The 15,000-nt window shown below is 51.4% G+C and overlaps 1 protein-coding gene across 8 annotated transcripts in view; it reads right to left on the bottom strand.

Moving 5' to 3' along the window:
* The window catches only part of LOC118236132 (roundabout homolog 2-like), a 163,439-nt gene that overhangs the window by 15,886 nt on the left and 132,553 nt on the right, over window positions 1–15,000 (bottom strand). For all 8 annotated transcript variants that reach the window (XM_035434222.1, XM_035434219.1, XM_035434217.1 and 5 more), the window contains 8 exons: window positions 13,453–13,624; window positions 11,571–11,776; window positions 10,253–10,334; window positions 9,208–9,373; window positions 8,498–8,664; window positions 4,840–4,961; window positions 3,072–3,303; window positions 227–351 (listed from right to left, as the gene is read on the bottom strand). In XM_035434222.1, the coding sequence (XP_035290113.1) occupies window positions 227–351; window positions 3,072–3,303; window positions 4,840–4,961; window positions 8,498–8,664; window positions 9,208–9,373; window positions 10,253–10,334; window positions 11,571–11,776; window positions 13,453–13,624 (1,272 nt within the window). The remainder of the gene's footprint in view (window positions 1–226; window positions 352–3,071; window positions 3,304–4,839; window positions 4,962–8,497; window positions 8,665–9,207; window positions 9,374–10,252; window positions 10,335–11,570; window positions 11,777–13,452; window positions 13,625–15,000) is intronic.

The raw sequence follows: 15,000 nt of genomic DNA, 5'->3' as shown, positions 1-15,000 counted from the left end.
TGCACAGAAAAAGAAAAGGAAAGGGAGAAAGATAAGTGAGAAGGGCAGGAAAGAAGGATGGGAAAAGACAGAGGATAGAGATGAATAGAGAGAGGGATAGGTGGATGAAAGTGGATGAGAGAGTGAAGGAGGGAGACAAAGAGAAGTCACTGCAGTTTCTGTACCATTTCTCTGACCATTGAAATATCTGTACCCAGTGTAGCCCCCCCCCCCCCCCCCCACATACCTTGTACTCCTGTATGATGCCGTTCTGGTGGTCAGGGGGAGGGGGGTCCCAGGACACGCTGATGGAGGTGCTGTTGTGGCTCCCCACGGTCAGGACGGTGATCTGCTGCGGGGGGGCGCTTGGAGCTGGGGGGGGGGGGGGGGGTGCAGAGACGGGACAGTCAGTCAGGCGCTCCGAAAATATTACCCAAAACATAAAAATATTACACCGGCTATACTAAACATATAATCTGAGTTATAGTGGGTTTCCAGGTTCCTGTACCTGGGAGGGGGGGGGGGGGGGGTAATATCATAGCTGAAAAACACACTGGCACGTCTGGCAATCCCCCTGTGGGTGTTTTTTTGTTTTGTTTTGTTTTATTGGACAAAACCTTTACTGCTAATATTCTGTTTAAGCGCCAGAGGCAATCTGGTGATTTTATGAACCAGCTCCAGCCCAAATAAAAACAGAACCACAGAAATCTGGATAATCCCTCACAGAGTGCTGGCTGAATCCCCCGTGAGGGGGGGGTCTAGGGGGAGGGGACAGACACCACGCCTGGCAACCTCCCCACCGCTGTAATTCTAATTAAACACAGGCACGCCAGGATGGGCAGTCGTCCAGCCAGAACGGCAAAAACAACATCCCAACCCCCCCCCCCACACCACACTCCCCACCATGACTGCTCACTTCATCTCTCCCCCTCCTCTCTCTCTCTCTCTACCTCCTCTCACTCTCTGTCTCCCTCTCTCTCTCCATTTCTCTGTCACTAGCCCTCTTTCAAATTCAAATTCTAATTGTTCCTCTCACTATCTCTTAAAAAAACACAGTACCTGTTACGATTAGCTTTTTTAACCTGACATCCCCCACCATGAATCTGCGGGATCTCTCCCTCCCTCTCTCCCTCTCTCCCTCGTTCCCTCTCTCTATCTCTCTCTCCCTCTCCCTATCCCTCTGTTTCTCTCCATATCTCTCTCCCTCCCCATCTCTCTCCCTCTCTCTACCTCTGTCTCCCTCTCTACTTCTCTCTCATCGCACTGTGACAGGTAACTAGCCGTCTGAATCGGGGAAATGTGCAGTAATTACGCAGAGTAAATGTACCTGGCCGAATTGGGGGGGGGGGTGGCTATTGTTATGCGAAACATTTGATTTGTCGCGCACAAAAGGGCTTGGTTTGACAGCACGCAAACTGGCAGCGGAGAGAGCATTTTTTCGCTTCTCCTTTATTCATCTCCATTTCTATGGCAACGGCAAATTGAGCCCCCCTCAAACCCCCCCCCCCCCAGTTCCTGTTCCTCTGCCAATTAAGTCCAGGTCTGAGGGGGCTCAGCGGACCGGACAGGGACTGCGTTAAGATGAACGAGCGGGACAGGCGTACGCAAGCATCGCGTCGAAAAGCCATTTGAGAGTGCGCCCTGTGTCACTGGAGCACGGTCAAGTGCGTGTATCACCCCCCCCCCCCCAACTATCCCCCCCCCACCTGGACTCAGTCCGTTTAGAAGTCCCAGATGGACCAGGGCTTTACAGGCACATTTTAATAAAGACAAATTAGAGGGGGAGAGAGGGATGATGGAGGAGAGAAAACGCCTGCGCACCGGTGTGTGCGGAGGATGTAATTGCGTAAATGGATGACAGGAATGTGAATCAGACTGTACTCTGTAATCCTCAATATGTATCCCCTCTGCATGCTACTGCGGAAGAGGGAGAGAGAGAGAGAGACAGTGAAAGAGTATGGGTGAGAAAGAGAGAATGAGACAGAGTGAGTGAGTGAGTGAGTGAGTGAAAGACAAAGTGAGAGAGACAGTGAGAGAGAGAGGAAGGGAGAGAGACAGTGAGAGAGAGAGAGTGATAGAAAGAGAGAGAGATGAATCACTAGAATGTGAAATCCAGGATTTGGTGACAACTCATCTGAGTCATTTCATTTGTCATGGCAACTGCAGGGATGTGTGAGAATAACAGAGACATGTGACAGAGTGTGTATGTGTGCGTGTGTGTGTATGTGTGCGTGTGTGTGTATGTGTGTGTGTGTGCGTGTGTGTGTGCGTGTGTGTGTATGTGTGTGTGTGTGTGTGCGTGTGTGTGTGTGTGTATGTGTGCGTGTGTGAGTGCGTGTGTGTGTGTGTGTATGTGTGTGTGTGTGTATGTATGTGTGTGTGTGTGTGTGTGTGTGTGCGTGTGTGTGTATGTGTGTGTGTGCGTGTGTGTGTATGTGTGTGTGTATGTGTGCGTGTGTGAGTGCGTGTGTGTGTGTGTGTATGTGTGCGTGTGTGAGTGCGTGTGTGTGTGTGTGTGTATGTGTGTGTGTGTGTGTGTGTGTGTGTGTTTATTACCGTCCTGTGTGTGTGTGGTGTGTGTGTGTGTGTGTGCGTGCGTGTGTGTGTGTGTGTATGTGTGTGTGTGTGTGCGTGTGTGTGTGTGTGTGTGTTTATTACCGTCCTCCGTGTGTGTGTGTGTGTGTGTGTGTGTGTGTGTGTGTGCGTGTGTGTGTGTATGTGTGTGTGTGTGTGTGTGTGTGTATGTGTGTGTGTGTGTGTGTGTGTGTGTGTGTGTATGTGTGTGTGCGTGTGTGTGTGCGTGTGTGAGTGTGTGCGTGTGTGTGTGTGTATGTGTGTGCATGTGTAGTGTGTGTGCGTGTGTGTGTGTGTGTGTGTGTGTGTGTATGTGTGTGTGTGTGTGTGTGTGTGTGTGTATGTGTGTGTGCGTGTGTGTGTGTGTGTGTGTGTGTGTGTGTGTGTGTGTGTGTGAGTGCGTGTGTGTGTGAGTGCGTGTGTGTGTGTGTGTGTGTGTGTGTGTGTGAGTGCGTGTGTGTGCGTGTGTGCGTGTGTGTGTGTGAGTGTGTGTGCGTGTGCGTGTGTGTGTTTATTACCGTCCTCCGTGGTGCGTGCAGTCAGGGACTCGCTGTCCACTCCCTGGAACTCGTTGAAATAGGGGCGGGCCTTGATCTCGTAGACCACGCCCTTCTTGAGGCCCGACAGCACCAGGCTGCGCTCCGACGGGACCCTCAGGTCCTCGGACTGCCACGCCCCCGGGGAGGGCAGCCCCGAAGTCTGCCGGTACAGCACCCTGTACCCCTGGATGAACTGGGACTGGTGATCCACCTGGAGGGGGGGGGGGGAAGCAGGAGAGAGGGGGGGGAGGGAAGGGGGGGGGGAGGGGGGAGAGGAGGAGAGGAGAGAGGAGGGAGAGGGGAAGAGAGGGGGGAGAGGGGGGAGATGAGGGGGAGAGGGGGAAGGAGAGGAGAGAGAGAGGAGGAGAGAAGAGGAGAGAAGGAGGGCAGAGGAAGAACAGAGGAGAGAGAAGAGAGAGGAGAGCAGGAAGAGAGGAGAGAAAAGGAGTGAGGGAAGAGAGAGAGGGGGGCCAGAGAGGTAGGGGAAAGAAAAGAGTAGAGGAGATGTGACTCTCTCATCCTCCCGCCCCCCCATGAGGCAGTTATATCTGACAATCATTTTAGCACCTGGACTGACATATCACACCTCCCCCCCACCCCCACACACCAGAGACGCAGGACACACACACTGCAGCAAGAGGAAGCGCATGCAGGAACGCACGTACTGCAACACAACACAGGCCTCCTGCACTCTAGAGCCCAGTCAGGAGTGCCCCAGGGACCCCCCTGGGCCCAATAGCACAAAGGCTAACACCGTACCATTGCTGAGGAGTTCTGCACAAACTAAAGTGCAAAAGGAGGGCCACAAACTCGGTCCATTATCACAGAGAGAGGGGGACTGCGAACAAGGCCAGTCCATTATCAGAGAGAGAGGGGGGACTGAGAATTATACTGATACATTATACCAGAGAAATAGGAGGGGGGGGCTGTGAATTAGACTGCTCCATTATCACAGAAAGAGAAAGGACGCTGAGAATTTGACCAGTCCATCATCACAGACAGAGAGAGGGGGTAGGCTGACCAACACCAAGCCGGGGGCCGATGGGGGCCATCGTCCTGTCGAACAGCGGCCCTATTTTCCCGGAGAGAGGAGCGATATGGGCGCGGTGCGAAGGGGGAGGGGCCTGACGGCTCGCAGTAACAGGCGCTTATCGGCAGAGCAGGGCGTGAGCCAGGCGTTTAACAGGCACATGGAACACCTGCTCTTCCGCGTCGCAGACGGCCGACGCCAACACGCTGGCCGCCCTCCATGTTTTAGCTTAGCTTGGCGTTCCGCTGAGAGAACGTCCCCACAATTCTGGATCCCGCGAGTTGGACAGACCCTCGCGTGTTTTCTGAAACACACTTTCACAGCTTACGTTAGCCTTGCCACTGGCGTTTGAAAACACTGGCAGGGAAAGGACGAGCAGTTCTAGAGTTCTATCACAAAAGCAAGGCTCTAGAACTGAATAAAAAAAGCGAGGTTCTAGAACTGAATTACGCAGCAAGGTTCAACAAGTGTTTAACAAAGACAGACTCCAGGACAACGACACTCCAAGGTCTTTTAAAAAAGGGAATCTGATTTCCAGTAGTGCTTTCTTTTTCATAGTATTTTTTCCAAGTAAGCTGTATCAAAAGCCTTTTGTTGCAGCCCACAAGCCAAAATAAATCTCCACATTTATTTTCCTCCCCCTTCTGTCAGAATATGAACGTCTGAAACGCCTGAAAATGGCAGGAAGTGGCGCTGACCAATCACGGCGTGACTCACCGTCCATGTGACCTGAATGCTGGTCGGGCTGAGGACCACGGGGTTGTGCAGGCGAACGATGACCTCACTCAGCTCCTTCTGCACGTGGCGGTGGTCCACACCTGGAGCGGGGGGGCTGATGTCTGCAGGGGGGGGAGAGATAGAGAGGGAGGAGGGGAAGACAAAGAGAGAGAGAGAGAGGGAGAGAGAGAGGGGAGGGAAAGATAGTTAACCTCATCCTAAACCACAGTTAACCTAAACGTCTAAATTTCCTATTCATTGACCAGACAAACAGCTCCCCCAATACACCAGATAGAGAGAGGGAGAGAGTGAGTGATGGAGACAGATAGAGAGAGGGAGAGAGTGAGTGATGGAGACAGAGAGAAAGAGGAAGAGGGATAAGAGAGAGAGATGAGACAGGATGGCTGGCCTCTCGGTGGTACACATAAGTCAGTACACTGCCCATCCTGGAGTGGGTATGAAAATGTGAGTGAGTGAGTGAGAGAGAGAGAGAGGGAGGAAGAGAGAGAGAGAGAGAGAGAGAGGGAGGAAGAGAGAGAGAGGGAGGAAGAGAGAGCGAGAGAGAGAGGGAGGGGGAGAGAGAGAGAGATAGAGGGAGGGAGAGAGAGAGAGAGAGAGAGAGAGAGAGAGAGAGAAAGAGAGAGAGAGAGAGAGAGAGAGAGAGAGAGAAAGAGAGAGAGAGAGAGAGAGAGAGAGAGAGAGAGAGAGAGAGAGAGAGCGCTCTCAGCAGGAGGATCACAGCCTGGCCATTAACCAGACCCATCATCACTCCCCTTTCAGCACATTCCCCCCCCCAGCCTAAACACAACACCAGAGCCCGAGCCCGACTGCCTCCAGACTCAGATCACTTAAACGCTCCGGGGTGGGGGAAGGGGGGGGGGGGGTGGGGGCGATCAGAACGCGCTACAATCAGCACAGCGGAGCACCCACCTGTGTTCAGCCGCAAACCCCCCCCCCCCCCCCCCCCCCCAAAAAAACACGCCTGTTTAAACCGACTCTCGGTTCACCCAACACCGACCCCCCTAATTTACCACGGTTTTGCACACCCCAGCTGTGCCGCATCCCAAAACCGGCACTCTCACACCCTCAAACCCTCAAACCCATTTTCCACTCCAAGCGCTGAAATTCTCGCTCGCCCTCTTGCCCCTGCTGCAGCTCTTAACTTCAAATTGGAAGTTTATGCGCCGAGTCTTGCTGTCTTGCAGTTATATTGATGGCTTGGAACTGGGCTCCGCTTGCTGCCTGAACCTCTTTACGTACACACCTGGCACTTAACTCCACGCTGTGGGTGTGAGGATTTACCAGACCTGGGTCAAATACTGTATTTGCTTCAGATTCAAATACTTTTCTGTGCTCTATTGATGTTGTCTGGTGTATTGGAACCAATGAAATACTCTCAAAAAAGTGCAAACCCCGCCTTCTAGTCATATTGGCAGGCTCGATTACGCCAGGCAAGATCAACAGAGCACAGAAAAGTATTCGAATCCAAAGCAAAAAATGTATTTGACCCAGGCCTGGTATTTATTACTTCAGAGCGAGTTACGCATAAACGGTAAATGAAGCCAGTCTAAATATGTGTGCAACGCGCTTCCGTGAGTCACTATGGCGAAGTGGGGAATGCCTGGACGTGACTGTTAAAGTCGTGTACAGTATGAGTCTGAGACAGCGCAGGGAATGCCTGGACGTGACTGTTACAGTCGCGTACAGTATGAGTCTGAGACAGCGGGGGATGCCTGGATGTGACTGTTACAGTCGCGTACAGTATGAGTCTGAGACAGCGCGGGGAATGCCTGGATGTGACTGTTACAGTCGCGTACAGTATGAGTCTGAGACAGCGGGGGATGCCTGGATGTGACTGTTACAGTCGCGTACAGTATGAGTCTGAGACAGCGGGGGATGCCTGGATGTGACTGTTACAGTCGCGTACAGTATGAGTCTGAGACAGCGGGGGATGCCTGGATGTGACTGTTACAGTCGCGTACAGTATGAGTCTGAGACAGCGCGGGGAATGCCTGGATGTGACCGTTACAGTCGTGTACAGTATGAGTCTGAGACAGCGCTCTGCCTGGATGTGACTGTTAAAGTCGTGTACAGTATGAGTCTGAGACAGCGCTCTGCCTGGATGTGACTGTTACAGTCGTGTACAGTATGAGTCTGAGACAGCGGGGGATGCCTGGATGTGACTGTTACAGTCGTGTACAGTATGAGTCTGAGACAGCGCTCTGCCTGGATGTGACTGTTACAGTCGTGTACAGTATGAGTCTGAGACAGCGCTCTGTCTGGATGTGACCGTTACAGTCGTGTACAGTATGAGTCTGAGACAGCGCTCTGCCTGGATGTGACTGTTACAGTCGTGTACAGTATGAGTCTGAGACAGCGCTCTGCCTGGATGTGACTGTTAAAGTCGTGTACAGTATGAGTCTGAGACAGCGCTCTGCCTGGATGTGACTGTTACAGTCGTGTACAGTATGAGTCTGAGACAGCGCTCTGCCTGGAGTTCACTTACACTGAAATCAACACAATGCACCGCATACCTTCTCAGAACTGCTGTGCATCGCTCCCGGGGAGGGGGTGGGGGGGGGGGGGGTGAGCGAGCAAATTTCACACTCCATTTCCTAAAAGGGCACTCGCACTGGTTTTCTGCTGCGAGGCCTTCTTCTTCTGCAATCTTACGATCTTTACGCTCGGTGGAGGACTCCCGCTATAACCGCGACGCGCTTATAAATGCACCAACGCTCTCGTCCCGACCGCGTCTCCAGAAGAAACGCGGGGATAAATTTATTAAATTATTCACTGCGCATAATCTTTCAGAAAATGGAATAACTGGAAGCAATGAAGAACAAATAGGGGAGTACACACTGCACAAGTCTGGAGTGAAACCTTAATAGCACACGCTTAACTGCCGTACAAACGGATATCCACCGAATTATCGTGTGAAATACCCTGTGGACACCGGTAAAATTCCTGCAGATTACTGGCAGCTTCAATAAAATTAGACACAATTTTCAATACAAATTAGATACAGTCCTGAAGGGCTGGTGTGTGTGCAGGTTTTAGTTTCTGCCGATTTCCTTGGCTAAATGAGCTAATTGGCTGTACGCACCAACACTGGTTCACTGGTAGATTAGATGACAGTAAAACATCTCATATAGGGACACAAGAACAGGGTCTGGTTGTCATTCATGCGCTTATCGAGAAATGCAGCCAACATGTGAGATGGTGTAAATTTTAGGGCTACTTAAGTAATTAAGGCTAGAAGCTAGCATGAAAACCAGAAACAGACACGGTCCTCATTGCTCATCTCTGAGGTACGGATTGGGGGTGCCTTTGGGACAGGTAGGATGTACGGTTTGGAGGTACCTTTGGGACAGGTAGGGTGTACGGTTCCGGAGTTCTTTTGGGACAGGTAGGGTGTAAGGTTTGGGGGTGCCTTTGGGACAGGTAGGGTGAACGGTGCGGGGGTGTCTTTGGGACAGCTAGGCTGTATGGTTTTGGGGGTGTCTTTGGGACTGGTAGGGTGTAAGGTTTGGAGGTGCCTTTGGGACAGCTAGGCTGTATGGTTTTGGGGGTGCCTTTGGGACAGCTAGGCTGTATGGTTTTGGGGGTGGGGTTGGGACAGCTAGGCTGTATGGTTTTGGGGGTGTCTTTGGGACGGTACCTTGCGTGCGGACGGGCTCGGACATGGCGCTGGGGTCTCCGAGCCCCTGGGCGTTGACGGCACGCACGATGAACAGGTAGATGGTGTTCGGGCGGAGCCCCGTGACGGTGTAGCGCGTGTCCTTCACGCGGTCCGCCACCGTCTGCCAGCTGTTACTCACCAGCTGACTGCAGGGGGAGGAGTCAGGAGGAGGGGCAGGGCGTCAGTCAATCAAGCAAACCAATTAAGCAACCAACCAATTAAATCAATCAACAAACATACCAACCAAGCAATTAAACCAACCAACCAATAAAACAGCCAACCAATTAAGTCAATCAATCAACCAATTATATCACTCAATCGATAAATCAACCAACCAGTTACATCAATTAACCAATAAACCAACAACAAAATCAATCAATCAACTAATAAATCAAGCAAACAATTAAATTGACCAATCAAACCAATCAAACAACAAATAATTTAAATCTACCAATCAAACACAAACTCACCAAATCAACTAACCAATCAATCAATTAAAGCAACCAAACAACCAGCACACCAACTAACTAGCTAATAAATGAACCACCTTTGCTTGCTGCACCATACGTTCTACAGACTGTAAGCTAACATCAACAAATGTTTGTGGTTTGTCTGCTAACATCAGTTACTAATGGTCCCCACTGTTGACAGTCTGGCGGATGGCTTGCCGCGTCCCGATTGGTGCAAACCTGAACGCCTCGATGACGTAGGCGGAGACGGGCGAGCCTCCCTCGGGCCCTGGCTGCCAGGACAACGAGATGCTGCTCTTGGTGACGTCGGTGACCTGCAGGTCCGAGGGGGGCCCGGGGAGGTTCTCAGAGTCCTGGGCAGTGGAGTCCGTCACCTCGGCCGTTTCTGACCGGGGGGACCGGGGGGACCGGGGGGACCGGGGGAACCGGGAGAACCGGGGTACGAGTGAGGGAGAGAGATAGACACAAAATATTTACAGATCAGAAAAATGTATTTCCACAAATTATCCCCAGTTAAAAATAATTTAATTTGCCCATCTAAAGAGGAAAAATGTGCAATACTATGAGGAGAAGGACCAACAGCCCCAATTGCAGTACAGTTCACTTCAGCCTGTCATAACCTGAGGGACAGTGAGTGACCACCCACCTCATATAAACATGTACATATTTATTGATTTACAACTGACGTTGCTGTTATTTTCATTATTATTATTATATATTTTCGAATCAAAATTTTTATATGAATGCTTCAGCAATAATTACATTTGTATTTCATGCCAATAAAGCAACTTGAATTTGAATTTGACAGAGAGAGGGAGTGCGAGAGAGGAGAGACGGAGTGAGAGGAGAGAGAGAGAGGGAGTGAGAGAGACGAAGAGAAAGAGAGACAGAGAGCGAGAGACAAAAGAGAGGAACAGATCTTAGTTATGCAATTGCTTTGTCTGTCTGTTGTTGTCATCTCAAACCTCAGCTTTGGCAAAGCACCGCCATGTTATGCCAATAAAACACCATATGACTCACGACAAAATATTGGTTCAAAAAAGAAAACAGGCGTTTGTTTCCCTTCTCTTCACAAATACAGCTTGGTAAGTTCACCGCGGCAACTGCTGTGTTTCGCCAATCTGTGTCGGCAGAGAAACCATGGCCGCTTTCTCTTATTTGTAAGTTACACGCAAGAACAAGAGCTGATTTAACACAGATCAGTGCATTAGTTAGAGAGGAAATGGAAATGGGGTTATCGAGGGTTGGGGGGTTGGGGGGGTACCTCGCACTTCCAGGTAGGCGTTCCACGACGTCTCCCCACTGGAGCTGGATGCCACACAGGTGTACATCCCAGAGTCAGAGAGCTGGGAATCAATGAGACAATCAATCAATCGATCAATCATAATCAATCAATCAATCAATCAACTCGCCCAAATCAATCAATCAATCACTCAACCAAATCAATCTATCAATCAATCAACCAAATCAATCAAGTAAAAACAAATCTACAAAAACAATCAACCAAACAACCCACACAACCAACCAAACAACCAACCAATCAAATTTTAAAATCAATCAACCAAATCAATCAAACAATGAAAACCAGATATTAAGGAATCCATGAATGAAATAGCAGCAAGCTAAAACAATGAACACCCCCCGCCTGTCACAGTCACAGTTACAGTCCCCCCCCCTGCCCCCCTCCCCCCAGTCCCAGTCCCTGGCCCAGTCAGAGTCACCTCCCAAGGTCAGTGTGGATCGGGGTGCAGTGTGTGCCTGTAAAGTGCAGTACACTGAAAATGCATTAACCTCCACTGGGCCATGCGGCTTTCACAGCTTAGAGAGAGAGAGAGGTGAGAAAAGGGGGGGGGGGGTGAGGGGGGGGGACCAGGGACAAAAGCAGCGAGTCCCCTCTGGATGTGCTGACTCTCATTAAATGAAATAATAAATTCCGCCCTCTGTTTACTGTTTGGACTGTGCCCCCCCCCCGCCCATGCCCATGATGGGGGGGTAATTGGTTCAGCGCTGGGTGGCAGCTGGTCTGGCTCTCTCTGGAAGCGTGCTGACGCTGTGTGTTGGCGTTGCAGCCCTGTGGCTCCTCTCAGTCTATTAAATAACATGTCAGAAGTCCCCCACTTTGTCAGCCATAATGGTTTTATCCCAGAGAGAGAGAGAGAGGAGGATGGAGGGTACCGCAGGGACTGTGTGTGTGTGTGTGTGTGTGTGTGTGTGCGTGGTGGTGTGGGAAGGAGTGTGTGTGTGTATGTTTGTGTGAGAGAGAGAGAGAGAGCGAGAGAGAGCGAGAGAGAGAGACTTGGTGTTTTCTGTGACTGCATATATTAACATTTTAACCCGTTAAGGTGTGAGTGATTACAACATTCTTAGCTGAACATTCTAAATGCTGATGTCACAATCACTACTGGCAACCGAAAGCAGAGGCATTCTAGAACACTTACTGAGAATGCTGGAAAAACATTCCAGAAAAACACTACTGTACTCAAAGGGTTAAGAAAGGGCACAGCCTGCAGGACTGAAAGGAGGGATAAGCAGGTGAGATCAGAGGGGCAGTGGGGGGGGCGGGGGGGTGCGGAGAGTCTCACCCGGGTCCCGTGGATCTGCAGGCTGCCCGGCTCCAGCAGGGTGAGGCGGGGGTCCGTGCCCAGCAGGCTCACCCCGTCCTTCAGCCAGGTGATGGTGGGCGGGGGCTCCCCCGACGCCTGGCACTTCAGCACTGCCACGCCCTCCACCCCCACCGTCTGATTGGCCGGGCCCTGCCGAATGATGGGCGGGGGCCGGTGCGTCAGGGCTGGGGAAAGAGGGGTGGTGGGAGGTCACACAGAAGTCAGCATGTGATTGGTTGGGATTTTTTTCTTTTTCATTTTGGGCCTTGGTGTCCGGGGGGATGGGAAACAGTTGACGTGAGGGACAGGAAGTACACGGTTATTGGTATCCAGTGCATAACGGCTTATTTTAATTGTTTTGGGTGTTGTCTGAAAGTGTGACTCCCCCAAACTATAGTTTAATATCTGCAATAAAATCATCAGGCGTGTATCCGGGTAAAATCTGTCCCTATGGATACGGCTAAAAACTAGTCAGATGGTGGACTCCCACCTTCCGTCTGTGTTCCTTGCTTAACTACAGGAGGCCTTCCTTAGTAACAGCACGTTCCTGTGGATTCCAAATGTCCAATGAAAACTGTATACTAACTTATTAATGAGTTTTCAGGAGTTCCCCCTTTTGGAACATTTTATTCCTGACAGACGAATGGGTATAACTTAATAATGCCGAGTGGCCCATCCCGTTAAGGTATTGTTCTGGTGCAGGAATGGACCCCACGGTCTGTGCGAACAGCAGTGCGATGACATCACACGACATCACATTCGTATGCGTGTCTGCACTCTCGGCAGTTGGTTAGCGCTTCCCCAACCAGGAAGAACAGCGGCAGCGACCCTGGGCAGGGGATTGTGGGTAATAGACTGGGAACAGGTGCTTGGTGACAGCGGGGTGAAAGAGACGTCCGGCGGGGCGATGAAATCGCGGTGGTGTGAACCACTGCCCTGTCACGTCACGGACGAGGACTGAGATCTGAGCAGACATGTCCGGCCCTTTATATAAGCACTGCACAGAGCGGCGCGCCTCTCTATTGGTCGAACAGCTCGAGGGGGCGGGCCTAGTCTCGGTGTCCGAGGATGCTGTGCGTGACAGGGCTCGGAGATGTGTGCCTTTAATTAGCAGGTGTGGCTTAACGATGTCACACCCCAGGGCCATAATTAGCGGCTTTCTCTTTGGCGAATATCAACACGTTCACACTTCACATCCGGGCTCCTCTCTCGCCCCCGCGAGGGGTGCAGCTACCACGATTTAATGAGAGCAAAAAAAGCAAAAAGAAATTACACAACCATTCAGAGCCATCTGAGTGCATCTTGATAGTTAGTTCAGACTTTGCAGTTTTCCCTGGCCTTAAATACCCTGCACATGCACCTCCACTGAAAATGATGTTCTTTTTTATCAGTAGAAGCCCATGTGCAGCCACATAATAATGAATGTGAATGCGGACATGCGTTAAATATTGAGGAATTAGGGATGAGGCTGCAGGTGGGAGTGATGGGCGTGGCTACAGGTGAGATGGGCGGTGCTGCAGGTGAGATGGGGGATGAGGGGCGTGGCTGCAGGTGAGATGGAGGATGAGGGGCGTGCCTAAGGTAAGATGGGCGATGAGAGACATGGTTAAGGTGAGATGGGGGATGATGAGCTGCAGGTGAGATGGCAGATAATGGGCGTGGCTATGATGATGTCATGCCGCAGAGGCAGCACTCCTCACCGTCGGTGACCCCCAGCTGGGCCCCGTGTGGTTGTAGTGAGATGGTGCATGGCTGCAGCTGAGACGGGGGGTGATGGGCGCGGTTAGGGTGAGATGGCAGATGACGGGCGTGGCCGTGAGCGTGGTGAGGGGTGTGATGGTGCAGAGGCAGCGCTCCTCACCGTCGGTGACCTCCAGCTGGGCGCGGGCCTGGATGCTGCCGGCCACCGTCAGGGCCTGGCAGATATACACGCCGGCGTCGGCCCGCTGCACCTCCGCCACGGTCAGGTTCCCGCCCGGCGACACCCAGAGCCGGCTGCTGGGCTGCTGGGGGGGGCTGGGGAACAGCAGGTCCTGGAGGAAGAGGAGGAGGAGGAAGAGGAGGAGGCTCTCACGTTCAGTCATCTACTGATACAACAACAACAATCAGGTTACAAGAAAATTGCCATAACAAAAAAAAGTAATTTGGTTACAAGTACATATGGCATATATGCACACACACACACACACACACTATGCACACTACTGCTTATGAAAACACACACACAAACGTGCACACACAACCCACCCACACACCCACCCACCCACACACAGACACACACACACACACACACGCGCGCGCACACACACACACACACACACAAACGTGCACACACACACACCCACACACACACACACAGAGAAAGATAATGCAGGCTCATTAACACAACCACCCTGTAATAATATCACTTCCCATGAGAAGGACCGTGAGAAACGAGGGTCCTTGAGCGGCTGTTTCCGCGCGCGGTTTTCTCCCAAACGCATCACGCGGGCGGCGGGTCCTTCGCATGCATTAAAGACGAGGGCAGCCATCGATTGCAGCGTCCGCGAGAACGACGGCCGCCAGCCGCGGAGTTTCCCAGAATCCCCGGGCGCCAACGAGTGGCGGGAATGGGGCGGGGCCTCCCCGCAACCCGCCATCCATCCGCCAGGTTCCTCTGCCCTCCTTGAGCTCACGGGATACCGCCAATTATGCCAACCGACCTGTTTACCGGATTTCCCGCGACTCCTACTCCAGCAATGGACTCCATTTCACGGGCTGACTTCCGCATTGCATTACATTTACATTACAGTTTATTCAGCAGATGCTTTTATCCAAAGCAACATACAGTACAATAAGTGCATACCGAAAGTCGTTGGAACAGCTACAGGACACAGGTCAACAAGGTACAATTCTCAGAAATTTGCATCTATCCATAGCCACGAACATCAAGTTTAATTTGCACAGTAAAGCACTGGCCAAGTCAGTAAGTTTATAGTTAAGTGTTATGTTAGAAGTGAGGCATCACTACAACAGATATGATGAAAGACCACAACATAAAACAAGATGAAGATACACGTGCAATATGAAAGTTCAGCTTTCATTGTTTCACAAACAGTCCCCCGATACAGCTGGGTACTTTACAGAAGCAATTAAGGCTAAAGTACCCTGCACAGGGGCGCGATAGGGGCCCGGCTGGGAGTCGAACCTGCAACCTCAGGATTACAAGCATGCTATATATTGCATTGTGGCTGTGTCCATTCAGACTGAAGTGGTGCCAGGGGCCTCATTGGGTGGTGGGTTAAACAGTGGTGCTGATTGGTCGTTAAAGATTCCGTGGCACTTAGTGTGCACCCCCCCCCCCCTAAAAAAAAATCTGATGCTACTTCTCACCGCCTACCCAATCCCTTGCATTCTCTACCCACTTTAA

The sequence above is a fragment of the Anguilla anguilla genome, chromosome 9 (genome assembly GCF_013347855.1).
Source record: "Anguilla anguilla isolate fAngAng1 chromosome 9, fAngAng1.pri, whole genome shotgun sequence".
NCBI lineage: Eukaryota > Metazoa > Chordata > Actinopteri > Anguilliformes > Anguillidae > Anguilla > Anguilla anguilla.
Note: the sequence above shows the minus strand (reverse complement) of the source record. Positions and strands in the feature narration are given on the sequence as shown.